At 39.5% G+C, this 24,457-nt stretch overlaps 1 protein-coding gene across 1 annotated transcript in view; it reads right to left on the reverse strand.

The window, feature by feature from the left end:
• Positions 1–495: 495 nt before the first annotated feature.
• MCPH1 (microcephalin 1) overlaps positions 496–24,457 on the reverse strand; it is a 28,285-nt gene continuing 4,323 nt past the window's right edge. Inside the window, exons 3-4 of the mRNA XM_014583145.1 lie at positions 16,587–16,824; positions 496–866 (exon numbers count right to left, since the gene is read on the reverse strand). Of these exons, the coding sequence (XP_014438631.1) occupies positions 811–866; positions 16,587–16,824 (294 nt within the window). The 3' untranslated portion in view covers positions 496–810. The remainder of the gene's footprint in view (positions 867–16,586; positions 16,825–24,457) is intronic.

The following is a 24,457-nucleotide window of genomic DNA, read 5'->3' on the forward strand; positions in this document are numbered from 1 at the left end:
TTATTTGGCTAGGAGAATTGGATTAGAGGCAACATTTAAATGTCTTTCACTTTTACACATTACTATCGATGCCTCTCGCTTTGACTTCTGGATAAGACATTTTGAAACAAGAGCTGAGCTGTGTCTTGCAAAAGGTTTTGCTGCTGGCAGCTTTGTCTTCTGCTCCTGTGGTCTCCTACAGGCTTGTCTCATCAGACTGCTTCAGCTGACAATTTCTCCAGGTCAACATGGCCAGTGCAGGCTGTGACCCTTGGTTGGTGATGGTCTGGTCACCATACATTAAGACTGGAGAGGCAGGGCCACTCAGATGGCACAAATTATGGTTGTCCCACATTCCCCACACCTGCCTTCATTAACTGCATTGAGAAGAATCTCAGATACTTAAAAGTAATCTTAATAGCTGATGCACATCCGTCATATCCAGTATCTGTTACAATCTAAGATAACCTCAGGAAGTTCTTTGCTGTTCTCAAATTGTTAATAAAACAATTTCAATGGATTTTCAGTTTTTATTTGGCAGTACGTTGCTTCAATGACAAAGGTTCTGTAATTTTTAACGATGATCACAACTAAAATAGTCACTATATAAAAAAGACCCAGAGAGAGCCAGCCGATGCTTCTCTGAAACACAAATTCAGTCATCATCAGAAAGTTATACAAAGGAAATTTTAAGATAAAAACTAAAACGCACATAAGGCAGACATGTGATATTGTCATCCTTTTCATGTCCATTCCCTCTCTTCACAATTGCTTTTCACCTAAATGCCCAAAGCCAGCTTTGAGCTGTCTGAAGAAATGCAGATGTCTCTCTTATTGCAGCAGTAGGTAGTTTTCAGAGGCACAGACCTTGTGCTGAGTGATTGAATCTAGAAAAGAGAGAAAAGAGGTTTGGAATTTATAATTGCATCCATAAGTAAAATAATAGCTTTCTCGTCTATACATGAAATCATCTCTTAAAGATCTTAAATGGTCCACCTACATTATCCATTTAATGAAGCATACATGGATTTTAAATGAACATTAAATAAAACTAAATAAAACAAAACCTTAGTTCCTCAGTTACACTGGATATGGTTCAAGTGCTCAACACACATATGTCCTATTGAGGACATTCCCATCAAGACAGAACATTCTCTTGGACAGCCTGTGACATGAGAAATTTGATTCTAATTTCAGCTATTTCAAATACTCTTTGGTACAAGGGAAAGTATAAATAAATGTACAAATGAATTTTAATTATGACACTAACTATGAGATCTAGGCTGTATTATCCTAACCATGAATTTCATATGGAGCATGATGTGTGCACACTAGCATACTTTCTAAAGCTCAGTTCTTCATATTATTTTAAAAGATTTATTTAATTTTACTTACTAATAGTATTTTTTTTTTTTTTCGAGTTTGACCAGAGAGAGAGAGTGAGAAAGCAAGCTGCCAGGTCTGGGACTAGAACTGTGGTTAGCCATGTGGGAGTCCAGTGCTTTGACAACCATGCCACTTGCCGGACCCCAGTTACTCATATTTCAATGGAAGGAGCTGGACTGGTGAGCTCTAATATCCTGTCAGTTTGAAACCTGATCATTTTATGAAAATTGCAAGTTGTGACTGGTCCAGTGCAGGTGCTCCTAGAAGCTAACTGTAAACAATCCTTTACTCTGTCCTTAATACTGGAAAGTTTACTGCTCTCCATTCTATTCCTACTATTAGAATAAAAAAGGAATGTGGGCTGGCAGGTGGCATGGTGGTTGGGGCGCTAGATTCCCACATGGTCAACTTCAGTTCTAGTCCCGAACATGGTGGCTTACTTTTTCACTTTCCATTTCTTTCTCTCTCTCTGATCAAATTAAATAATAACAATAAATAATAAATAGAATTAAATAAATAATTTTTTGGGGGGGAGAGGTTTTCGCTATAGGGCACGTGTGCTCGCCAGACAGAGAGAGACAGAGAGACAGAAAGCGAGAAATCACCCCCCAAGGGGGATGGCCACACCGCAATCCCTTCTCCTCCATTCTCCTCTAGGGATCTTGGGCACACACACACACACACATACACACACACACACACACACACACGCCAGGCGTGAGTTTTAAGCCACCGGGTCCGAGACGCGAACCGCGGTCGACTACCTGGGAGTCCAGCGACATAGCCATTACACTAACTGCTGGTTCCCAAATAAATAATTTTTTAAAATAATAAAAAAGGAATGCAATCGACTGCCAGCATTGACTGGATTATAATATGTATTAAATTAATCTATAGTTACTGCCCAATGATACAACTGACCCTTGAACAACAAAGGAGTTAGGAGTGCTGAATCCAGCAGTGAAAAATGTGTCTAACTTTTGACTCCCTCAAATTGTAACTGCTAATAGCCTACTGCTGACCAGAGTCTTACTGATAAAAGTCCATTAATACATATTTTGTGTTGTATGTATTATGTACCGTTAGCACATAAGCAAACATGTGATATTGCCTTATGTGCTTATGTATTATGTACTGAAAGCTAAAGAAAATGCTATAAAAATTATAAGGAAAGTACATTTATAGTATTCTACTGTATTTTCCAGTATTTGCTGGAAAAAATCATGTAAAGTAAAATAATTTTTAAAAAGAGAAAAAGAAAAAAACCCCATGTATCAGTAAATTCATGCAGTTCAAACCCTTATTGTTTAAGAGCCATCTGTAATGACACAATCATATTTGAAGAATCTTAAACCTTAAGAAGGTGCTGGCCTAGTCTCCTTTCGGCCCAACACCCAGTGAAAAGCCAGAGCCCATGTGACTCTGAGGTGGGCCTAGCGATACCCCTTTAATGGGAAAAAGCCTCTGCCCCAAACTTCTCCTTCCAGCCTAACACCCAGTGAAAAGCCAGGTATGAAGTAATGTATAATCCGTCAGATGACCAGAAACCACCACCACTGCAGAGGCACAAGAAATATGGGATATCAAGAAAATCTCTCTCTCTCAAGGTGTAAGAACAGCCATTCATCATCCACAGACAGTACAATGGAACTCGTGGAAATGTCAGATAAAGAATTTAGGATATTCATAGTGACATAGCTATCAGAGATGCAAGAGAAGAGAGACAACAAACTCTAGAAAATGCAGAAGAAAAGAGAGAACAAGATCCAGGAGGTGAGGAAGTTCTTCCATGATCTGAAAGAAGAAATCCACACCATAAAAAAGAATCAAACAGAATTGTTAGAGATGAAGGCTATAATACAGGAAATCAAAACCTCTCTTGAAAGTTTTAAAAGCAGATTAGATCATATAGAACATCGAATCTCAGATGTAGAAGACAGAGCCTCTGACTTAGAAAAACTCACCAAAAAGACAGAAAATAACCCCCAAAATGAGAATAATATGTAATTAATACTAGATACCATTAGATGCCCAAACATCCAGATCATCAGTATCCCAGAAAGTGAAGAAATGAATCAGGGCATTGATATCTATCCCATGAAATCCTGGAAGAAAACTTTGCAAACCTAGAGAGGCATTCAAATATCTAGACCCAAGAAATACAAAGGGCCCCACATAGAATCAACCCAAGAAGATCTTCTCCAAGGCACATCATAGCCAGATTGATAAAAAACACAGAGATGAGACACTAAAATTGGCAAGAGAAAAACATCAAGTTACTTTCAAAAGATAACTCATCAGGCTCACATTGAACCTCTTGTTGGAAACAATGGAAACAAGGAGAGAATGGGAAAATATATTCAAAGTGTTAAGTGAACAACAATTTCAACCAAAAATACTATATCTGGCAAGATTATCCTTCATGTGCAAGGTAAAAACATTCTCAGATAAACAAAACCTGAAAGAATTTACCAACATCAGACCAGCTCTTTGAGAAGTTCTGAAGTGAGTTCTATACCAGGAAAACTAAAGACAGACAGGCAAGTAAAAGAACAAAAAAATAACCAAGAAAAAGGCCAACTTAATGGTAGGGACAAGTTTTGAAATATCAGTAATAATGTTGAATGTTAATGGAAAGGTCAGATCATGGTAACACTGCAAATTCAGCAAAATAGAGATTACAAAAGGCTAAACTGGTAAAATAGACTTCTATGACTTTTTTCTAAAACATTACTGATTTTCTTCTATGCTTTATCTTCCAGATTTAAGAATTTTGGTTTTCTTTTGAGTTGTTGGATTCGGCAATTTGTTAAAAAAAAAAAAGAATTTTAATTGAAAGAAAGTTTTCTCCCTTCCTGACCCCTTTGCAATTGGAAAATATTTGTGAGCATTATGATTTTGTGGCAGAATGGTTATTTGCTTAAGTTCAATAATATAATAGTATCTGTTGCCTTGAATCAGAAATTGAATTTTTATGAGGCTTTGTGCAAATAACAGACCAAATAGAGATTAATCTACTTTTTTTTTTTTGCAAATAAGTTAGTTTATACCTCTTTATTAAAAGGGAGAATGGAGAGAGAAAAAATATTTCAGAAGAAAATTACAGTAAATTTGTTGTAAACTTCCCTCTTAGGACTGCTTTTGCTATGTCTCAAAGGAAAGGGAGCACTGGGTGTTCATTATCTTTTAATTTCTAAAATAGCTTTGAAATTTTTCAGGAGTAAATTGTTTAGTCTCCATGTCATTGTGTATTCTCTAAGGCTCTTTCTGTTGTTGATTTCCATTGTCATTGGTAAAGATGGTAGACACAGTTTCAATACTTTAAGTATATAAAGATTTGTTTCATGTTCTATTATGTGGTCAGTTTTGACATTTTTCCATGTGGGGTGAGAAAAATGTGTATTTTGTAGTTGTTGGGTGAAGTGTTCTTTAAATGTCTGTGGATCCATTTGGCTTATGGTATCATTTAGCTTATTTTTGTCTAGATGATCTATTCAGTGACAATGGGTGTTAAAGTCCCCACAATTAGCGTGCTGCTGTCTTTCTCTTTATATCTAGTTGTCTTTCTTTTATGTATTTTGGTAGCCTGGTGTTGGATGCATTGATAAGTATATCTTCTTGAAAAATAAGTCCTTTTAATACTACATAGTATCCTTGTCTCTTTTTATACTTTTAGTCTTGAAGTCTATTTTGTATGATATCAGTATAGTGAATCCAGCCTTTTTATGGTTTCTGTTTGCATAAAATCACATTATCCAGACCTTCACTCTTTTAAAAGAGAATTATTGGGACCAGCAGATGGCAATAATGGTCATGTCACTGGACTCCCATGTAGTCAGCCTTGGTTTGAGTCCTGGACTTGGAGGCTTAAAACTCACATGTTCATGTATGCTCAAAATCCTGAGAAGAGAAAGGAGGAGAAGGGATTGTAGCATGATCATCACTTCTAGGGGGCGATTTCTCACTTTTTGTCTCTCTGGTAAGGACCCTACAGAAAAAATCTCTCTTTAAGAGACAAAAAAGAATGGGAACCAGCAGTTAGCGTAATGGCTATGTCGCTGGACTCCCACGTAGTCGACCGCGGTTCGTGTCCCGGACCCGGTGGCTTAAAACTCACGCCGGGTGCGTGTGCGTGCGTGCCCAAGATCCCGAGAGGAGAATGGAGGAGAAGGGATTGCGGCGTGACCATCCCCCCTGGGGGGTGATTTCTCGCTTTCTGTCTCTATGTCTCTCTCTGTCTGTCTGGCGAGCGCACGCGCCCTACAGTGAAAATCTCTCCAAAAAAAAAAAAAAAAAAAAAAGAGACAAAAAAGAATTATTTATTTATTTTTTAAATTTAGTTTTATTTTTTGGTATAGGGCATGGTGCACGTGAGAGAGGGAGATAGAAAGTGAGAAAGCAAGTCACCAGGTCCGGGATTCAAACGGAAGTCATGTGGGAGTCCAGTGCCTTAACCACCATGCAACCTGCTGACCCTTAGCCCTTCACTTTCAGTCTATGCATATCTTTACCTATGAGATGGTCTTCTTGTAGGCAACATACAGAAGGCTCTATTGACATTTTTTTTTCTATTCAGTCAGTCTGTGTCTTTCAATTGGGGAATGTAATCCATTGATATTCAACATTATTGATAAATGAAGAGTTATCCCTAATATTGTTTAGTCATTTTCTTCATTGTTTTGTGTATTTTTGTCTCCCTATATCTTTCTTGATGTAGTAGTATTCCCTTGAGTATTTCTTGAAGAGCTGGTCTGGTGGTGGTAAATTTCTTTGGTTTTTGTTTATCTGGGAATAATTTCATTTCTTTTCCCTATTTTTTTTCTCTGGCTCTTGTCTGTCTCTGGCATTCGCACCTGCCCTCTGGCAATTGGAAAAATGTTGGGGCCAGCAGGTGGTGTGCTGGTCAAGATGCTGGACTCCCACATGGTCAATTGTGGTTTGAGTCCTGGACCTGGTGGCTTGCTTTCTTACCTTTTCTCTTTATCTCTGGGTAGCACACATACCCCATAAAAAAATTTTTTTTAATTAAAAAAAATAATAAAAAAAGAAAGAAAAATGTTGTCATAGTGTGAAGGCAGAAGGTCACTGAAAAAGGGCCCCTCAATAGAAAGATCATCTTGCTAGGTATAATATTCTTGGCTGAAAAAAAATTTTTTTCCTTTCAGACTTCTAAATGTTTTTCCATTCTTTCCTTGACTGTATTGTTTCTGATCAGAGATCTGAGTTTACTCTGTTGAAGAATCTTTTGTAAATAACTTGATGTTTCTCTCTTGACATTTTTAGAATATTGTTTTTGACTTTTGCCAATTTAGCTATGACGTGCCTTGAGAGGATATTCTTATGATGAACTTATGTGGTGTCCTTTGTATATCCTGGATCTGGATATCTGTATATATCTCTAGACTTAGAAAGTTTTCGGAAAGAATTTAATGATGGCGGACAAGCAGTTGGCATCATGGCTATGTCACTGGACTCTCGTGTAGTCAACTGTGGTTTGAGTCCTGGACCTGGTGACTTAATATTTGGCTGCATAATGGTGCATATAATTTCCTGTATGTTGTCATTTCTTTTCTCTCTTTATTTTATTTTATTTTTTTTTGCTGTAGGGCACATATGCTCACCACAGAGAGACACAAAGAGTGAAAGTGAGAAATCACTCTCACAATCCCTTCTCCTCCACTCTCTTCTTGGGATTTTGGGCATGCATGCACATGTGCCTAGCATTTTCTTTCTTTTTAAAATTTTTTTTAGTGAGAAATCACCTCCCCAAGGGGGATGGTCATGCTGCAATCTCTTCTCCAGTCTCCTGTTGGAATTTTGGGCGTGTACACATACGCACCCAGAGTGAATTTGAAGTTGCTGGGTCCAGGACTTGAGCCACAGTTGACCATGTGGGAGGGCAGCACCCTAATCATTACACCACCTGCTGGTCCCAAACCAGTCTGATTTTTAGGCTGCTGGATCTGAGACTAAAACCGTAGTTGGCCATGTGAGAGTACAGGATCTTAACTACCATGTCACCTGCTGTCCCCATGTTGTCCTAATTTTTAATGGATTTATTTTTCACTCCTTTTGGCAGCTTGGTCTAAATCTGAGGTTTTGTCTACAAGGTCAGAGATGTTTCCTTCTACATAGTCTAATCTGCTGTTAATACTTTTGAGAGAGATTTTGATTTTGCTGTACTACTGTATTCTTCATCTCCAGAAGTTCTGTTTGATTCCTTTTATAAGGTGTCTGTTCTTTTATGTAATTTGTCCTTCATGTCATGGAATGATTTTCTCATCTCCTGGAATTTTCTCGTTTCTCACTGAGTTTTGTTATGATGAATATTCTAAATTCCTTTTTTGAAATTTCTGTGATTTCCTGTGTTTTACCTATTTTTGGTAAGGAGCTACTGTGTTCCTTTAGGGGGAAGATATATTTCCTTGTTTTACTTATATTTCTTGTGCCTCTGTGTTGATCTTTAGGCATCTGGTGAAGTACTCATGTCTTCCTAATTTTTTTTTTTTTGAAAGGTTTTCGCTGCAGGGCGCGTGCGCTCGCCAGACAGAGAGAGACATAGAGACAGAAAGCGAGAAATCACCCCCCGGGGGGATGGTCACGCCACAATCCCTTCTCCTCCATTCTCCTCTCGGGATCTTGGGCATGCACGCACACGCGCCTGGCGTGAGTTTTAAGCCACCGGGTCCGGGACGCGAACCGCGGTCGACTACATGGGAGTCCAGCGACATAGCCATTACACTAACTGCTGGTTCCCTGTCTTCCTAATTTTTGAAGTGGATTCTGTAATGTTGGGGTGGGGGAGGACAGCCTAAGGTCCTCAGTGTATCCTTGGCAGAATGGTTCAGGATGAGCTGAGGCCAGCCACATGTTCCAGATCAGAGCAGAGCTTGCATAGCCTGTGCATGAGACCCAGAGGAGCTGCTGTTCAGATCCACTTGGAGTCCTGGTAAAGTGGTCCAGTAGGGTGTGGAGGCAAGCTTACCCATGAACCTAAGATGTGGGTACTGAGTGGCATGTCGGTAATACCTGAAAAGTACCTAGTGCTTTTCCCAAGGCCTGAATGTGACCTTGGCAAGGTGATTATGGGGAGGGAGAAAGGACAGTTCTCAGGCCTTAGGTTTGGTCCTGGCCAGGTGCTCCAGGAGGGGCCGGGGTCAACTGTGCCTTTCAGATCCAGACTGGACTTACGTACTATGCCTCTAATTTCTGGCAACAGTTGACCCTCTGGTCCTGAATGCAACCCTGGCAAGGTTGTCTAAGAGGGGTCAGAGTTAAGTGTCTTTGAGACACTAGAGACAGGCCCTTTGTGACACAACTAGAGGCAAAGTGACCCTCAGTGCCTGAATGTGACTTTAGGAAGTGCCCAAAGAGGAGCAAGAGACAAATCTATTGGGTCGTCAGAAAAGTCATTTTTGCATAGAATATATCATGACTTTTCTGACAACACAATATATGCGAGGCCCTCACCAGACACTGTAACCTGTAATACCTAGTGGTTTAGGGAATCTACTTGATTTTAAATGGATTCCCTCTAGAAATTACTTGGCTAGACTGAGCACTCAAGGATTTGGAGGTGGTCTAGGTAGTGTCTTATCTTCTCTACTCTGACCTGGAGGAGAATCTCTGGTCCCTTCCACTTTGTCAAGTGCTTCTCCCATTTCCTTTGCCCACATTTGCCATTCAGAGAAGTCCTGAAGAGCTCTCCTGTGGGTGGCTTCAGTTGGGGCAAGTACTCCTTCCCTTGGACTTGAGTATGATGGGAAGGAGAGAGAATGTGTATCTTCCCTGTCTGCCAGACAGGGTAGTGACCAAAATTCTTCAATCTCTGTTGGGATAGGTGTACTCTCTTTTGCATAATCTGCTCTCTCTATGTGGGAATCCAGGGCATTGTGATAATTTTGATAGGTGGTAAGGGGTATACTTGTGATTACCTATTCAATGTTTTTTTTTCCTTCTTTTTTTATAAGAGAGATTTTTGCTAGGATCAGAAGATGGCATAGTGGTTTGTCCCTGGCTTCCCATGTGGGGATCCAGAGGCTTGAAACGCATACTGGGTGCATGCATGCATGCCCAAGATCCTGAGAGGAAAATGGAGGAGAAGGGACTGCAGCATGGCCATCCCCCCAAGGGGGTTATTTCTCGTCTTTTGTGTCTGTCTCTCCAGTGAGTGTATGCACCCTATATAAAAAATCTCTCTCTTAAAAAAAAAAAAAAAAGAGTTTTGCTACAGGGTGCATGCACTCGCTGGAGAGACAAAGGGAGATAGAGAGATAAAAAGCAAAAAAATCATCTCCTGGGGGCATGGCCAGGTTGCAATCCCTTCTCCTCCATTTTCCTCTTGGGATCTTAGGCATTCAAGTACAAGCACCCAGTGTGAGTTTCAAGCTGCCAGGTAGGGACTTGAACCATGGCTGACCATGTGGGAGTCCAGCGACATAACCATTACAACAGCTGCTGGTCTCACTAGTCAATGTTTTTAATGGTTGAAATTGTTTAGATTTTTCGATTTCTTGAATCAGTTTTAGTAACATATTTCTAAAAATTATCCATCTTCCTTGTTTTCAAATTTCTTGCATATCTAATATACAACAATAACAAAAAGAAATTAGAATTCAACATACTCCAAGGGCACAAGAAAATGTCTTTTACAGTCATAATCCAAAGCACTAAATAATAAGGTCAATAAGCAAAGACAGCCTAAAACTACAGCCAGTGTCCCATCAGGAGGTAGAACTTTGAAGTTTCTTTATGTCCATTCACCCTTCAGATCCTTAGAGCTGCAGGGCAGTTGTTAAATGCTCCTAAGAAGGTGAGTATATTCAGAGAACTTTGTTAATTTGTACAGCCAAATTCTTGAAAAATGTTACCTGTTACAAACAAATGCTTGTGACTAGCTTACAAATGGCCAGTCTGACTTCCCAAACTATTGATCTACCTTTCTAATGATAGACATAAATGCTGCCATGTATAATATTTCCCATGCTGAGTTGAATATACAGTCGATCATAGTTTCCTAAGTACCTTTTTTTTTTGGTTCTTTTTTTAATTTTAGAGACACTTAAGGAATGTACCTTTGGCTGATAAATGTGCCAAAAGGAGACTTTCATATTTTAGTTTGCTTGCCTGTCTTTTTTTTTTTTTTTTGGAGAGATTTTCACTGTAGGGTGCGTGCGCTCGCCAGACAGACAGAGAGAGACATACAGACAGAAAGCGAGAAATCACACCCCGGGGGGATGGTCACGCCGCAATCCCTTCTCCTCCATTCTCCTCTCGGGATCTTGGGCACGCACGCACATGTGCCCGGCGTGAGTTTTAAGCCACCGGGTCCGGGACACGAACTGCGGTCGACTACGTGGGAATCCAGCGACATAGCCATTACGCTAACTGCTGGTTCCCGAGCTTGCCTGTCTTTAATAGGATTTTAAATCTTCACAGTTCTGATAAAATTCGCATCCAGTGAGTTGAACTCCGTTGGTGTAAATTTAACAAAGAGGATCCCAAAGCTTAGAAAATTTTAAAGATAACTACCTAGGACCATTAGCCAATGAATGCAATTAAAGAGGAAGCCTAGAATTTCACTCTCTAAACATACCTTTTCCATATCTTTCCAAGGTAATGCTAAAATACTGTTTTAGAAGCTAGCTGTTAATTAAAAAATATACTACCAATGAAACTTTTTTTTTTTTTTTTTGAGAGGTTTTTGCTATAGGGCGTGTGCACTCGCTGGAAAGACAGAGAGAGACAGAAAGTGAGAAATCACCACCCCCCTGGGGGGGATGGCCACGCCGCAATCCCTTCTCCTCCATTCTCCTCTCGGGATATTGGGCACGCATGCACACGCACCCGGTGTGAGTTTAAGCCACCAGGTCCGGGACTTAAACCACAGTCGACTACATGGGAGTCCAGCGACATGGCCATTATGCTAACTGCTGGTCCCGATACATGTTTTTAAAAAGTTCAAATGCATTAGATGTTGAACATAAAAAATATAAAATTCTACCAGTTTTAGTTCTCATTCATTTTGGTAGATTTCATTTGTTTGCAAATGACTCAAAGCAAATGCATACTTCCTATTGTCTGATATTGTATACTAAAATTTGACATCACTTTCCAAGTACTTGTTGAATTATTGGGTCTAGATATCTTGGCGAGGGTAAAATCAGGCAGCTTTGTGAAAAGGAGTAGGTGAAGATGCAAATCTGCACCGTCCTTGTTTTCCTCTCTGGGATTCTCCGTCTTCAGCAGATGGCCTTGCCTCTGTGACTGGTTCCTTATATAAGTAACAAAAATGTGGACCGAGATGATCTTGGACAACCTCACATATCTATTTAACATGAAGCTCAAAGGCCAGAGGTCTCCTAAGTAACTGTGGTTTCACAAAATGCCACATTTGAAAGCTGTGCACTTTTCTGGTTAATGACTGGGGAAATAATGATCCAGGCCAGCATGAGAAGGGCCTGCATGCTATCAGGAACCTATTCCCTGATAACATCATCACGGAGAGACATTCAGATCTGATACTTTTTATAAGTTATAAGGAAATAATGTTGAGGGCAAACTTCTCTCTCTCTCTCTTTTTTTTTTGGCAAAGCTGTTAAGAAAATTTCATTATGTTCCCACAATAGCATAAATATATATCTTATCTCTTGAATAAAGCCCAGACAATAAAAGGGCGCCCGAGACTGGAAATATGTCTTATGAGAAAGACCAAATCAGTCATATGTGATAACACCAAGGGGGGAATGAAAGTGTGAACAGAAATGACCATAGCACAAAAAGTCACACAGGCTCGAGATGACGGCACTGGGGCTCTGAGCTCCACCCGTGGGCTCTCGCTTTGTCACCCAGCCAAGTTCCTTCAGGCCTTAGGATCTTCAGTTCTTGATATGTAAAATGGGAATCATATTTCATGGGAGTGCTGGGGAAAGCCCAGTAACTAGAAAACACTTTCAAATATAATACATATTGCCGACATCAGGTAAAGGTACCATTTTACTTCCTAGTGCTGGGAATTAGGTTTTTGTTTTCCTGTTTATTTTCATACACATTCAATTGCCTACAAGTGTGTTCTCCCTTAAAAAATCCCCATTTTTCTTCTGGTTAAATGATTCATCAAGAATCTTGGCCCAAACACAGTGCTGTTTCAGGGAAAATAGACTCTAGGGAATCATAGGGAACATAATTATGACCATTCAACTAACCTCGTTATAAGGCAATGCGGCGTATGTGAATTCTCCATGGAACAGATGAGTAAGAGGGCTTAAATTTCACAAGTTGAGCCTGTCTTGGTGACTTCAGACATACACCCTGTTCTATGCCAGCAACCTGAGCAGCCAGGAGGGCGAGCTGGCTGGATGCTAACAGGACACCCAGAGCTGAGGTTAGGCAGAATTCTTATAAATAAAAATCATTATGTTTAATTTAAATGCTCATAAACATTTGGTGGCTGCTTTTAAGATACAATGTAGGGATGAAAAGCTTGTAGATGGATTATAGTGCTAGGAAGTTGAAGTTCCTAGGAAAAAATACTATTTTCCTAGTGTCCACCTTTCTCTCTGGCAAAAAAAAAAAAGAAAAAGAAAAAAGAGAAAACTCTCAGGTTTCTAAGGGTAAAATAACTAAAACCAGAACTCCTTTTATCCATCCTGTGACTTTGCTATGTCTGCAAATATGAAGTTTGCAAAATACAGGAATAATATGTGAGTACTACAAAAAGAACAACCACGGGCTTTTCATTTTGGATGGTAGCACAGAATTCTGAAAGTGGATACAGTATGCTATATTTAAGACTTTCACTATTTTATCAAATTGTTCTTAAGACTTCCACATAACTACCTTACACAGCAAAGAAAATGTTTAATTTGTTAAGTTTTGAACACTGCCTTTCAAAGTAACTATTCTCTTAAATTTGTGATTTGAAATGGTTTGACAGTTCCAAATTTTAATCTCACAGCATTTTGAGAATAAAATATTCTTTAGAGAAATGTTTACAATGGCAGTTAGTGGGAGAAAAAAATCTTCAAAAGACAAAATGTTCCTCTGTCAGAGTGTCAGGAATGACTGCACAACGCACTCACGGATGTTGTTATTTGGGCACTCTCGACAATGCCTACTCCACACATATGATATTTGTACTCTCCTGGGTTATCTCTTTTGACCATCCTGTGAGGTAAGCAGGGCAGAAATTATTACTCTGTTTTACAGATGAAGTAAACAAGGCCCAGAGAGAATAGGTGATTGTCTTCTGCTCAGAGAACAGATGAATGGCAGAGCCTGGACAAGACAGGAAACACAGTACTCCGTGCTTTGTGGTTTGTAGGTCTATGCACATATATGTATGGACATAAAAATGAAATCTCTTTTATTTGATTAGAGCTGTAGCTATTGGATTGCAATTCAATTCAGAAAGTGGGAAATACAAATTAATAAATATTGGGTTGTCAGAAAAATTGTAACACATTTTTGCATTGAAAAACATAGAAAAATACTTTTCTGACAACTAAATATTTGAAGAATACAATCTCACATCTCAGAGACCAGACTGGTGGAGGACCCAGTGCGTTAGGGGCTGGTGGCTAGACAGCCAGGGAGACTCTTCTTGCATGGGAGAGGATTGCCACACACACAATACCCGGATGTTGCCAAGGGCACACACAGATGGTGTAATCAATGACAAATCAGAAACAGGACATGAATTGTGGGAGGGGAAAGAAACAAAAACTGGGGTCTACAAGCCATGTCCTGGAACACAAACAGTTATGAAGGGTCTTGTGAAAATTAAGCTTTAAGGTTAACTGGTTAACATTCACCTCCTCAGACAACTGAATCAACTGTGACTTACACACAAGAACGCACAAGTCACAGGAGGGGCAGTCAGTTACCCAGTCTGGAAATGAAGAGTACAGACCCAGACTTGGGCTTTGCACAGCACACAATTTCTCAACTTTGAAGAGATTAGCTATTGGTATGGACTGTTGATATCAATCATGTGCACAGTTCTGTTAGCTAAACAAGACATTTTTTAAAAGTACAATTCTTATTCGCAGTCGGTGTCATTTTGATACATACACTTTTCAAAAAAAACAAAACAAGAATCTCTATGTCAGGACATAGGATGTTTTGAAGGATATATTCTTGGCATTTAGAAAAGAGTAAACAGCCTCTCGGTTTTTGGACTATAGCTAAAACCACTGCACGCACGTGTGTGTGTTTTAAGTTAGTTTCTATGCCAAAGATAAATTACTCTGTATCAAATAGTAAAAATTACTTTTGATTGCCATTCTTTAAGAATGTATCAAAGGATGACCATGACTCATTTGAAAGATATTAATAAAATGTATGTAGTTATATATAAATGTACCTTGGGCAAGCATGTTATCTACTTATCTAATACAGGATTAATGTCTAGCAAAGGGTGAGAAAAGCCAGATGTTTTAGATTTAGAGAGAGGGGAAGTGGATCAAAAAAGAAACATAAGAGGAGAGGGAAAGCATGGTGAGAAAGAGAGAACAAGTGAGAAAGAGAATTGCTTTGAAGAAGCTAGGTAAAGATCTTGGTCAAAGGTGATGAAATTGAATTCACTGATACAGACTGAACTGTGTCCCCTCAAAATTTATAAGTCTATGTCCTAACCTTCAATATCTTACAATGTGATTATATTTGGAGATGAAGAAGTTGAAGAAGTCATTATGTTAAAATGAGGTCATTAGAGTGGGCCCTAATAAAATATGACTGGTGTCCTTATAAGATGAAGTTTGTACACACAGAGACACTAGGACGTACATGCACAGAAAAACCCATGTGAGGACACATGGAGAAAGTAGTTATCTAGAAACCAATGAGAAAGGTCTCACAAGAAACCAATCCTGCTAACACATTAATCCTGGACTTCCAGACTCCAGAACTGTGAAAAAATAAGTCTATTGTTTAAGCCATCTAGCTGGTTCTGTGTTATGAAAGCCCTAGCAAAGTAACAGATTTATGAAAACCCAGTGGATGAGGAAGGAAAATTTATCTCCTAAATTCATCCTGTCTTGTGTAACCCCTTCACAAGACAGGTAAATTCTAGCATAAATGCTGCTGTCCTTTTCGCCATACCCACTCATCATGGCCATCCTTGCTCACTGTGGAACTGGCTTCACAATCTTTCTTAATATACCTCTTCTAACAGCATCTGCAAATCTCCCAGAGTCAGCACAAAAGAGGAAGTCTCACTATAACATGGGACTAGAGCCTCTTAAAGTTAATGCTTATCTTGTACCACTTTTTCCTCTGCAGAATCTCTTTTGTGCAGTGTTTGGCATAGCTGCACACTGAGTCAGTGCCTAAACTGTTCATCACATTCACACAATGCTTATTCTTTGAGCGCACGAACAAAACAAGTTGTCAGGTGCTATGCCCAAGAGAGGGCAGTGGCAGAGACACAGGACTTAAGAGCTTAAGTCCTAACAGTCAGATGCTGCCCAGGATCCCTGAAAGCAGAACAGGAAAAGCGGTCAGAGACCTTCTAAGAATAAAGGGTGGATAGACCTGTGCCCACAACTGAAGGTTTGGGGAAGCTTTGGGTGGGCTGGGATTTTCACTCAAGCTAGTGAGGTAAGGTAGGTGAACTTTAAAGATTTCCTTTTTCCTAAAACCAGCAGATGGCATAATGGTTACATCACTGGACTTCCATGTAGTTGACCACGATTTGAGTCCTGGACCTGGTGGCTTCAAACTCACTGGGCACTTGTGCATGCGTGACCAAAATCCTGAGAGGAGAATGGAGGAGAATAGATTGCAGCATGGCCATCTCCCGTAGGGGGTGCTTTTTTGCTTTCTGTCTCTCTGTCTCTGTCTCTCTGGAGAGCACATGCACCCTATAGAAAAAAATCTCTCTAAAAAAAGAGAAAAGGATTTCCTTTTCCCTTGTGAGCTATACTTCCACTGACTGCAAAGAACAGGAGTATCTAAGGAGAATACATTACTCTGTTAAGGCAGATCCCTGAGAGGTTGAGACATCAAACCAAAGGCCCTTTAGGCTACATGAAAGGGGCACAGGCTGTGCCCAGGCCCCTTTCTGCCTCTCTCTCAAAACCTATCCCTGTAGCTAAGACCATAAAACAGTAATTCTAAAGTAAATTTCTGACAGCTACTGAGACTAGCAAGAAACTTCTCTATTTTTTCCCATGTGTTCCCTCTGTAGGATCCCTTCATCCCTTCCACACCTAAATTCCTACCTAAGATCCATTTTTCTGACAGATACTTGATTGTTGAATCCTTCTTTCCACTGTATGGCCCAACGAAGATGCTGGCCTGGCGAGGGGTTCCACTGACCCGGCCTCCGCACAGCTGGACCAGTTCACACAGCTTGGCCCTGGGGGGGCTGCTGGCTGGTGTGATGAACATCATTGGCTGATTGGCGAAGAGAGTTCCCTGGTACTGTTCTGCAGACAACTGGCGCTCAAGTCGGCAGATCTGTGGGCAGAGGAAAGGGAGAATTACAAAGGCATGGAATCATTTCATTTTTTATTTAGAGGGAGCTAACTGTGAAGCTCACTTCCAGTTTTAGGAAGAGAATAAACTGAATATAAAGTTGCACGTTCTTGCATGAAATATGAATTGAGCATTTAGAGAAGATAATAATGTGAAACTGATGTTTTCGAAAGCAGCTATGAGTAGAACTATAAGAAAATGAATTTATAGACAAAAATAATAAAAATAAAAATTGTGCAGGTCTTTATTATAAATTCTAAAGCCAAAACTGAAAGGCAATCAACTATTCAAAAGTGACAACTGCATCCGTAAATCCCTTTTAAATGACATGAATGATGGGTGTAAAAGAAGACAAGATCCTAATAGTATGCAAATACCAACCACATTTGAATAGTGACATTCAATCCAACGTGCTCCAGGGTTCTTGGCAGCAAATGACTTTTTTAAAAAAATTAAATTGTCAGCAAGAGTATGCACTCACCAAAAAGTGACAGAAAAATAGAGAGGGGGAAAAAATCCCCCTATGAGGTAAGGTTATACTGTAATCTCCTCCATTTCTCCATCCTTTTGGGATTTGTGACACACATGCACTTGTACTCAATATATTTTTCAAGCAACTGATGCTGGGATTCATACTACAGTTGGCCATGTGGAATCTGGCTCCCTTTACCATTAGCCTATGGGGCAGCCTGCAAATGTCTTCTATAAATTCTGTACCAAGTTTAGAAGGTTAAAGGGGGAATGAGGCAATACAGACACAGAGTTCTTACAGCCATTCCCTAAAATACTAGGTTGAAAAAGAAATGGCAAGACGTTATTTCAGTGAGCTATTATTAAAATGGCTATGAAGAATGTCATAGACAGTGGGAAATTCAGAAACAAAGATGTGAAGTTCTGGTCCCTTTTATTCTGATAAAGTTATGGTTGTCTGGTTAACCCAAAGGACAATAGGAAAGTTCAGTTATTATGAACATACATTTTACTAACTACAAATTGATAAGGATTTCTTTTTAAGTATACATACAGTCTGGGAGCTGTTGAGGGTTTTCTGTCATCCACACTGTTTTGAGTATTTTAACCTGCCATTTTAAATATTTCAGATCAATGGCTCAGAGAAAGGAAGGGTTCTGATGGGAGGTACAGGATTGGACATTCAAGATAGAATGAGAAGGCGAATTCACCACGAAGTCTACTAGGACTGGGTAGGGAGTTGTCAAACAGATTCTTAACCAACAGATGAAGGTTGGTTAAGAGAGCCCAGGAAAACCAAAAGGGCAATCACAGTAGATTCAACGAAGGGTAGATTCTAGTGTTGGAAGAGCACAGGAAGATAAAGATCCAGGTTAGTGTGGTTGTAGAAGGAATGGATGGTGAATATACAGTGAACTTCAAAAGACAAAAACCAGCACTGCTAGACTGCATGGAGGAGGAAGGAAGAAAGAGGCTTCAGAATAATTTCACAGCCAGGGTGACTGAAGTGTAGTGATCCTGCTGAGAAGTGGGCTGACTGGGAAGGAGAGCTGGTTTGGCAGGTGAAAGAAAGTAGGCTTTAGATACAAGAATCTGACAGAATAGCTGGTCACTAAATTAGGCAGCATGAGGTTGTGATACTGTGATATGACAAGAAATAGCTCTGCCCCTTGATTCTGGCACTGAGTTCCTAAAACTCTTGGGTTCTCTAAGTGAAGGGGACTAGAGAGATATCTTTTGTTGTTCATAATATGTACCTCTCAACCATACCTGAGTTTGTATTAATGAGGTGACTGCTGGAGGTTCATTGCCAGAGGAACCAACCAGGTCATTAGATGGTTGAAACTTTCAGATCCACCACCGAAGTTCAGTCCTCAACAGCCAATGATGTAATCAATCCTGCCTACATAATGAGGCTCCATAAAAATTCTATCTAAGGGGTTCACAGATCTTCTATGCTGGTGAACACTAACATGCAGGGAGGGTGGTGTACCCAGAAAATAACAGAAGCTCTATGTATCTTCCATGCCCACACCTTGCCCCATTCATCTCTGCATCTGACTGTTCATTTGTAGCCTTTAAAAATATCCTTTTAACTAAAAAATTTATAAATGTAAGCAAAGTATTACTCTGAGTTCTGGAGCTGTACTAACACATTATTGCATCTAAGAAAGGGGTTCTGGTCACCTTTGATTTATGGCTGGTCCGCTGGAAGTCAGAAGATCAGGATGTATGATGAGTGTCTCTCGTAGAAGTCCTTTGGGACTGAGCTCTTACCCTGTGAGATCTGCTTCTAACTCCAGGTAGAAAATGTAGGACACCTATCTACTGTATACAGACAACAGAATTGTTCAGTATGGAAAAAAAAAATACACACATTTGAATCAGAAGTCTTCTGTGTATGAGCACTGAGGGAAAAACAGGAGTTTTTGTTTTGGAGGTACAGTTCTGTGGGCAACTCACAGCTGAAAAGGGCTGGGAGTCACCTGAACAGAGGTAACAATTAAAGCCACCAGAAGATGCATCCATTTTCTGCTTAATTTGCAGTTCGAAAGTTCTGATTTTGTAATTTAACATACTTTGAAAGAAGATGGGTCATAAGAAAAAAAAATCAGTATCTTGTGTTTCTAGTTTTGGACGAGAGACGTAAAGATACATAAGATAATCTCATGAGTTTGTGAAAAACACTTTTGACAGCCACTGGCCCAGGAGATACAGGGGCCATGAGTGAGCAGAGTGATAGTACACTTAAAAATATTTCATTTCATTAGAATTGTGTATATTCTAAGCAGAATAGTACAGTTTTTCATCATGGAGAAAGAAAAAACTCCTTAGGCCAGAAAGCTATATAGGAAGAAGATAGAAGCTGTTCTTTTTTCCTTTTTCAGACAACTTTGTAATGACTGAGAAACAACAGATTTAAAGATTATGTCTTTGACTAAGAGTTGAACTGCACAGGCTGGGAAGACCTGTGTAAAACTGACCCAACGTCTGGAAGGATCAGACAGAGAAAATTTAGGGTAAGCTATAAAAGGTTACTCTAATCAGTAACCAAGAACACGATTTCAGAGGTTAAGAAAAAGTTGAATATCATGAATGAAGACACTTGATTTTTAACTTAGAGCGTTTTTAATATCATTGTTGCAAGGGTTCCCCAAACTTGTCACCTCAAGTCCTCTCAGGCATTCTGATATCAGAGCCCAACACAGTTTTTGTAGGTATCCCCGAAGGGCTTATATTTTGTTATTCTACTCTGTAATATATCTATCTATAAATGTTTTAAATTACTTATGAATAAACATATCATACAAGAAAAACACAGGGTACACACAGCCCAGTTTAAGAAGCATAGTTAGGATCATAACTAGAAATAACATTTTTTTAAAACTGTTTGTATTTAGAATCTACTACCACCAAAAGGGACTATTCTAGTTTAAATTTTTCATTTAAACACACCAAGGCCTAGAGAAGTTAGGGGCACAAAGTCACAGAACAAGTAAACCAAGGTGTGCCCAGGATACAAATCCAGAACCTTTACTAAGTTCTGACCTCGCATTCCTACATATCAGCTGGGGGCGCTGCACAGTGTGAGTGGTAGGGAGGATGACAATGTGGGCAAAGCAAGGATGCGCCCTCCAGTGGACTCCTACCTTTGTAACTTACTGTGCAACCCTGGTTTCAGTTTGCTCTTGAGAGGCACAGGCCAGCATGAATGCTGCCTGGAGTGGGACAGCCCAAGAATATACAAGACAATTTATTTAAGATATCCAGGGCAATATCTATTGATACCTATAGTTCTGTATCTCTGAAGAACCCTAATACAATCTGACTTTTTTTGCTCAACACACTGTCTAACGCACTTCTTAAAACAACCCAAGAACCTCCCATTACTTGGAGCAAAAGTGAAACTTCTTGGTGGGTTGTAAGACCCTCTGTGGAGGCTCTTTGTAATTGAATCTAGTATCCTCTTTCCTGTCACCTCCAAAAATCGGTTCCAGCCATACCAGGCTCCATCCACCCTCTTATATGATTGCCAGTCCCTTTGCTTGGAGCTAATGTTTTTTTGTTTTTGTTACTTCTTAGGCTCATCTAACTCATTGTCTGGAATTTGGGCTCAATTACTACTCTTTAGAGAAGATCTCTTTATTCTTTGGCTAAACCAAATTTGTATTTTACCTTTTATTTAACAGACACTTAAGTGCCAGCCACTGTTCTAAATGTTTTACAAAAATTGATTTATTTAATCCCCATAACAATTACAGGGTATCCCCTGATGGGTTACAGAATATGTCACCCCAAAATATGTCACTGTAGCATAAAGATTACTTTGAGCTGAAGGCACTTGAAAAACTGCAGGTGTAAAAAGGGTATTCTAATCTTTCCTTTTCTTCCTGAATATAGGAGATAAAAACACCCAGGTGAAAAATATCTTTCTATGCCAGGAGAAAGGAAACATTCATCACTGAGTTGTCACAGCTGTATAGACATTCAAAAAATAATTCTTATTGGGACCAGCAGGTAGCACAAAGGTTAAGGTGGCTGGATCCCACATGGCTGACGGCATGATTCAAGGCCGAGACCCAACAGTTTGAGAAAGAAGCTGGGTGCATGTGTGTGTGTGCTCAAAATCCCTAGAGGAGGATGGAAGAGAAGAGACTGCGGTGTGGCCATCCATCCTGGAGGGTGATTTCTTTCTATCTCTGTCTCTTTCTGGAGAGTGCACATATCCTACAATAAAAAACTTACAAAAAATTCTCAGGGTCAGCAGATGGAGCAATGGTTTCATCGCTGGACTTCCACATGGTCAACTGCAGTTTGAGTCCTAGACCCAGTGGCATGAAACTCTTGCTGGGTGTGTGTGTGTATGCGTGCCCAAAATCCTGAGAGCAGAATGAAGGAGAAGAGATTATGGCATGGGCGTGGCCCTCCCCCTGAGGGGTGTTTTCTCACTTTCTGTCTCTTTGATGAGTACACAGGACCTATGGCAAAATCTCCCTAAGGAAAAAAATATTCTTATCTTCCTTTAGCAGTCCCCTCTACTTTACCTTTTCACAACTGCCTATTTTTGTTTAACCTAATATAAAAGCATTTAGGTTTTGCCATTTCTTTGGGTATTTATTTCCTTAGGAGGGAATCCCGTGTACATAAAATTTATATTACATTTTATTATTTTGTTCTGTTTATCTATCTATCTATCGGTTTAATTCTCAGGCACTGCTGGGATCTGAAGAAGGTAGCGGTAAAGTTTTGTCTCTCCTACTGTGTGATTATCATCCCCTGTTCACTATGAGAGACTGAAGACACAGGAAGTAAATAACTTGTCTAAGAGTACAAAGATAATATTGAGGACTCAGGATTGGGCAAGCCCATTGACCCCAGAACCTGCCTTTCCCTGAGGTCATGTTGATACTCCTGCTTGCCACCATGTACCCCTACAATGTCTTGGAAATCTCCCTGACACTCTTACCAGTCAGACCAGGCACAGGTTCTGGAACAGAGAAGGCACTCACTACATAGTTGGATAATTGAGTATCAGCTATTATTTTTAGATGATGTATCCCAGGCACTTTGTGTGGTTGCTTGGGAAGGTTGGAAACTGAATTAATATTGTATAACTAGGCTAGTGCTGTCGGCTTTGTTACTCAGTTCTGTGTTACATATCCCCCAATCTCTGGCAGACAAGTTTAAGGATGCCTAACTTAATGCATTGTAAAAATAAAAGCAAAACAACAACAAAAACCTCTTCCTCTTCAAATTTGGCTCCTGTCTTTTTTTTTTGTTACTGTCCCAGGTACCTAGTCTTGAAACTTTGGAAAAAAATAGATTTCTCCTGCCATAGTCTCATTTGCCACATCCTATGACAACCTTTGTGTCTCTCTTCAGTCTTCCTGTCCCTAGGGGTTGACTGATACAGTAAAGCCAGTGCAAGCCTGGGCTCCTGGAACAACATGGGTTTAATCTCCGCTCTATTACTTAGTATCAGCGCGTGACTTTAGAAAAATCCTTAAATCACTTGTTAAATCTTAGTTTTTAAAAGTGTAGATAATTATAACATCTACCCAGCAGAAATGTTGGAAGGAAGACTGAAAATATATGCTAATCTCAATGTCTAACTCCCAGGAAGTTGCTACCTAAATGTCAGCGGTCGTGTTATTTTGACCTTTCACTTTCTCTTCCCACTGTTCTCATCTGTACATCTGAAGTCCCAGAGAGTGTAACTCCTAGGACTTTGGCTTGCATAACTTGATAGGTAGTGGTCTCATTAATTGAGATTAGTAGTTAAGTATAACATAATTAATAAAATTAGTTATATTCAGCACATTTGCTAAACTCTTCTAGGTATTTTCTGTGAAATATCCAATTTTAATTGCTACAAAAATCTTGTGAGGCAGACTATCGTTATCCATATTCTACAGTTGATAAAACTGAGGTGAAGAGTAATTTGACAAGGGTGCCATATTGATATGTGGTAGGACAGGCATTAAAACCAAGTATTTGTCTTACTGTACAAGGAGACTCTAAACAATTATGAAAATAAGAAATTAAAGTCTGAGTTTATTTTGGTGCAAAACTTTTGAAATCCATGCAGTTTTCCCATAATACACATTTTTTCATGAACATTTTGAAGGTTCCCCCCAATATGCAGAGCTTATGTCTTTGACCACATAGCATTCTGCTTTAAAATACCTGTTGATGATCAACATCTGAATTTGAAACTATCATAGCCTTACAGCCATCAGTTCATTCATAAGTAACTATCTCAGGACGTTTAGGTATTATATTCTATTAAAAATAACTATGTTTTTCTTTCAGAAAGGTCTGAATTCATTAATTTTCTGTAGTCCAACTTCAAGCTTGATTTCTTTGCCAATTTGGAATTTGAATTTATGGATATTGTATATGGCATTCTGAGTCTTCCATTTTCCAACTGTGTGACCTTGTGCTCCACGAGCTATTTAAATCTTAGTTTCCTTAGGGGCACGATGCAGAGACTTCCTCCCAAAGTTGTCTTTCACCTTGCTGTTCTTACCATCAAACACATGCCTAACACAGTTGAATTTATCAAAGTGTTAGGTAAAGCATGAATCACAGCATAGCATAAGAACTACTCAAGAAACTGGACTAGGTGCTAGGAAGGAGGCATAGAGGAATCAAGCCATGTAGTCCAATCTCAAGGAGAATTACTACACCTCTGGGAGAAAAGAAAAAAACAAACAAACAAAGTATAAGTTTAAGTAAAAGGGTCTTCAAAAATCCATGGGAAATGTATATTATGAAAAAACCATGCATGGAGTTCAAACATTTTTGCACCAAAATAAGCTCCTACTTTAAATCTATCTCTCCATGAATTTTTGAAGTCCTTTGTACATATATCTTTAAAACATTATTATACAATATGCTAAAAGATAAGCCAATAAAGGTGAATACAGAATCTAAATCACAGACACCTGACCCAGCCCCACCTCTATAAAGATTTTTCTCAAGTCTGAGCTCTGAGGATGAGGATGGGTCAAGCAAGGCCTTTGGTCCCCATCCTAGCTCTTACAGAACAGGAGAAAGCCCAGTGGCAACTCAACTCCACACATCTGCATCTTTTAAAGAGAACTGGAAGCATGAAACTCAAAAAAAAAAAAAAATGGATATA

This window comes from Tupaia chinensis, unplaced genomic scaffold (genome assembly GCF_000334495.1).
Source record: "Tupaia chinensis unplaced genomic scaffold, TupChi_1.0 Scaffold144089_1, whole genome shotgun sequence".
Lineage (NCBI taxonomy): Eukaryota > Metazoa > Chordata > Mammalia > Scandentia > Tupaiidae > Tupaia > Tupaia belangeri.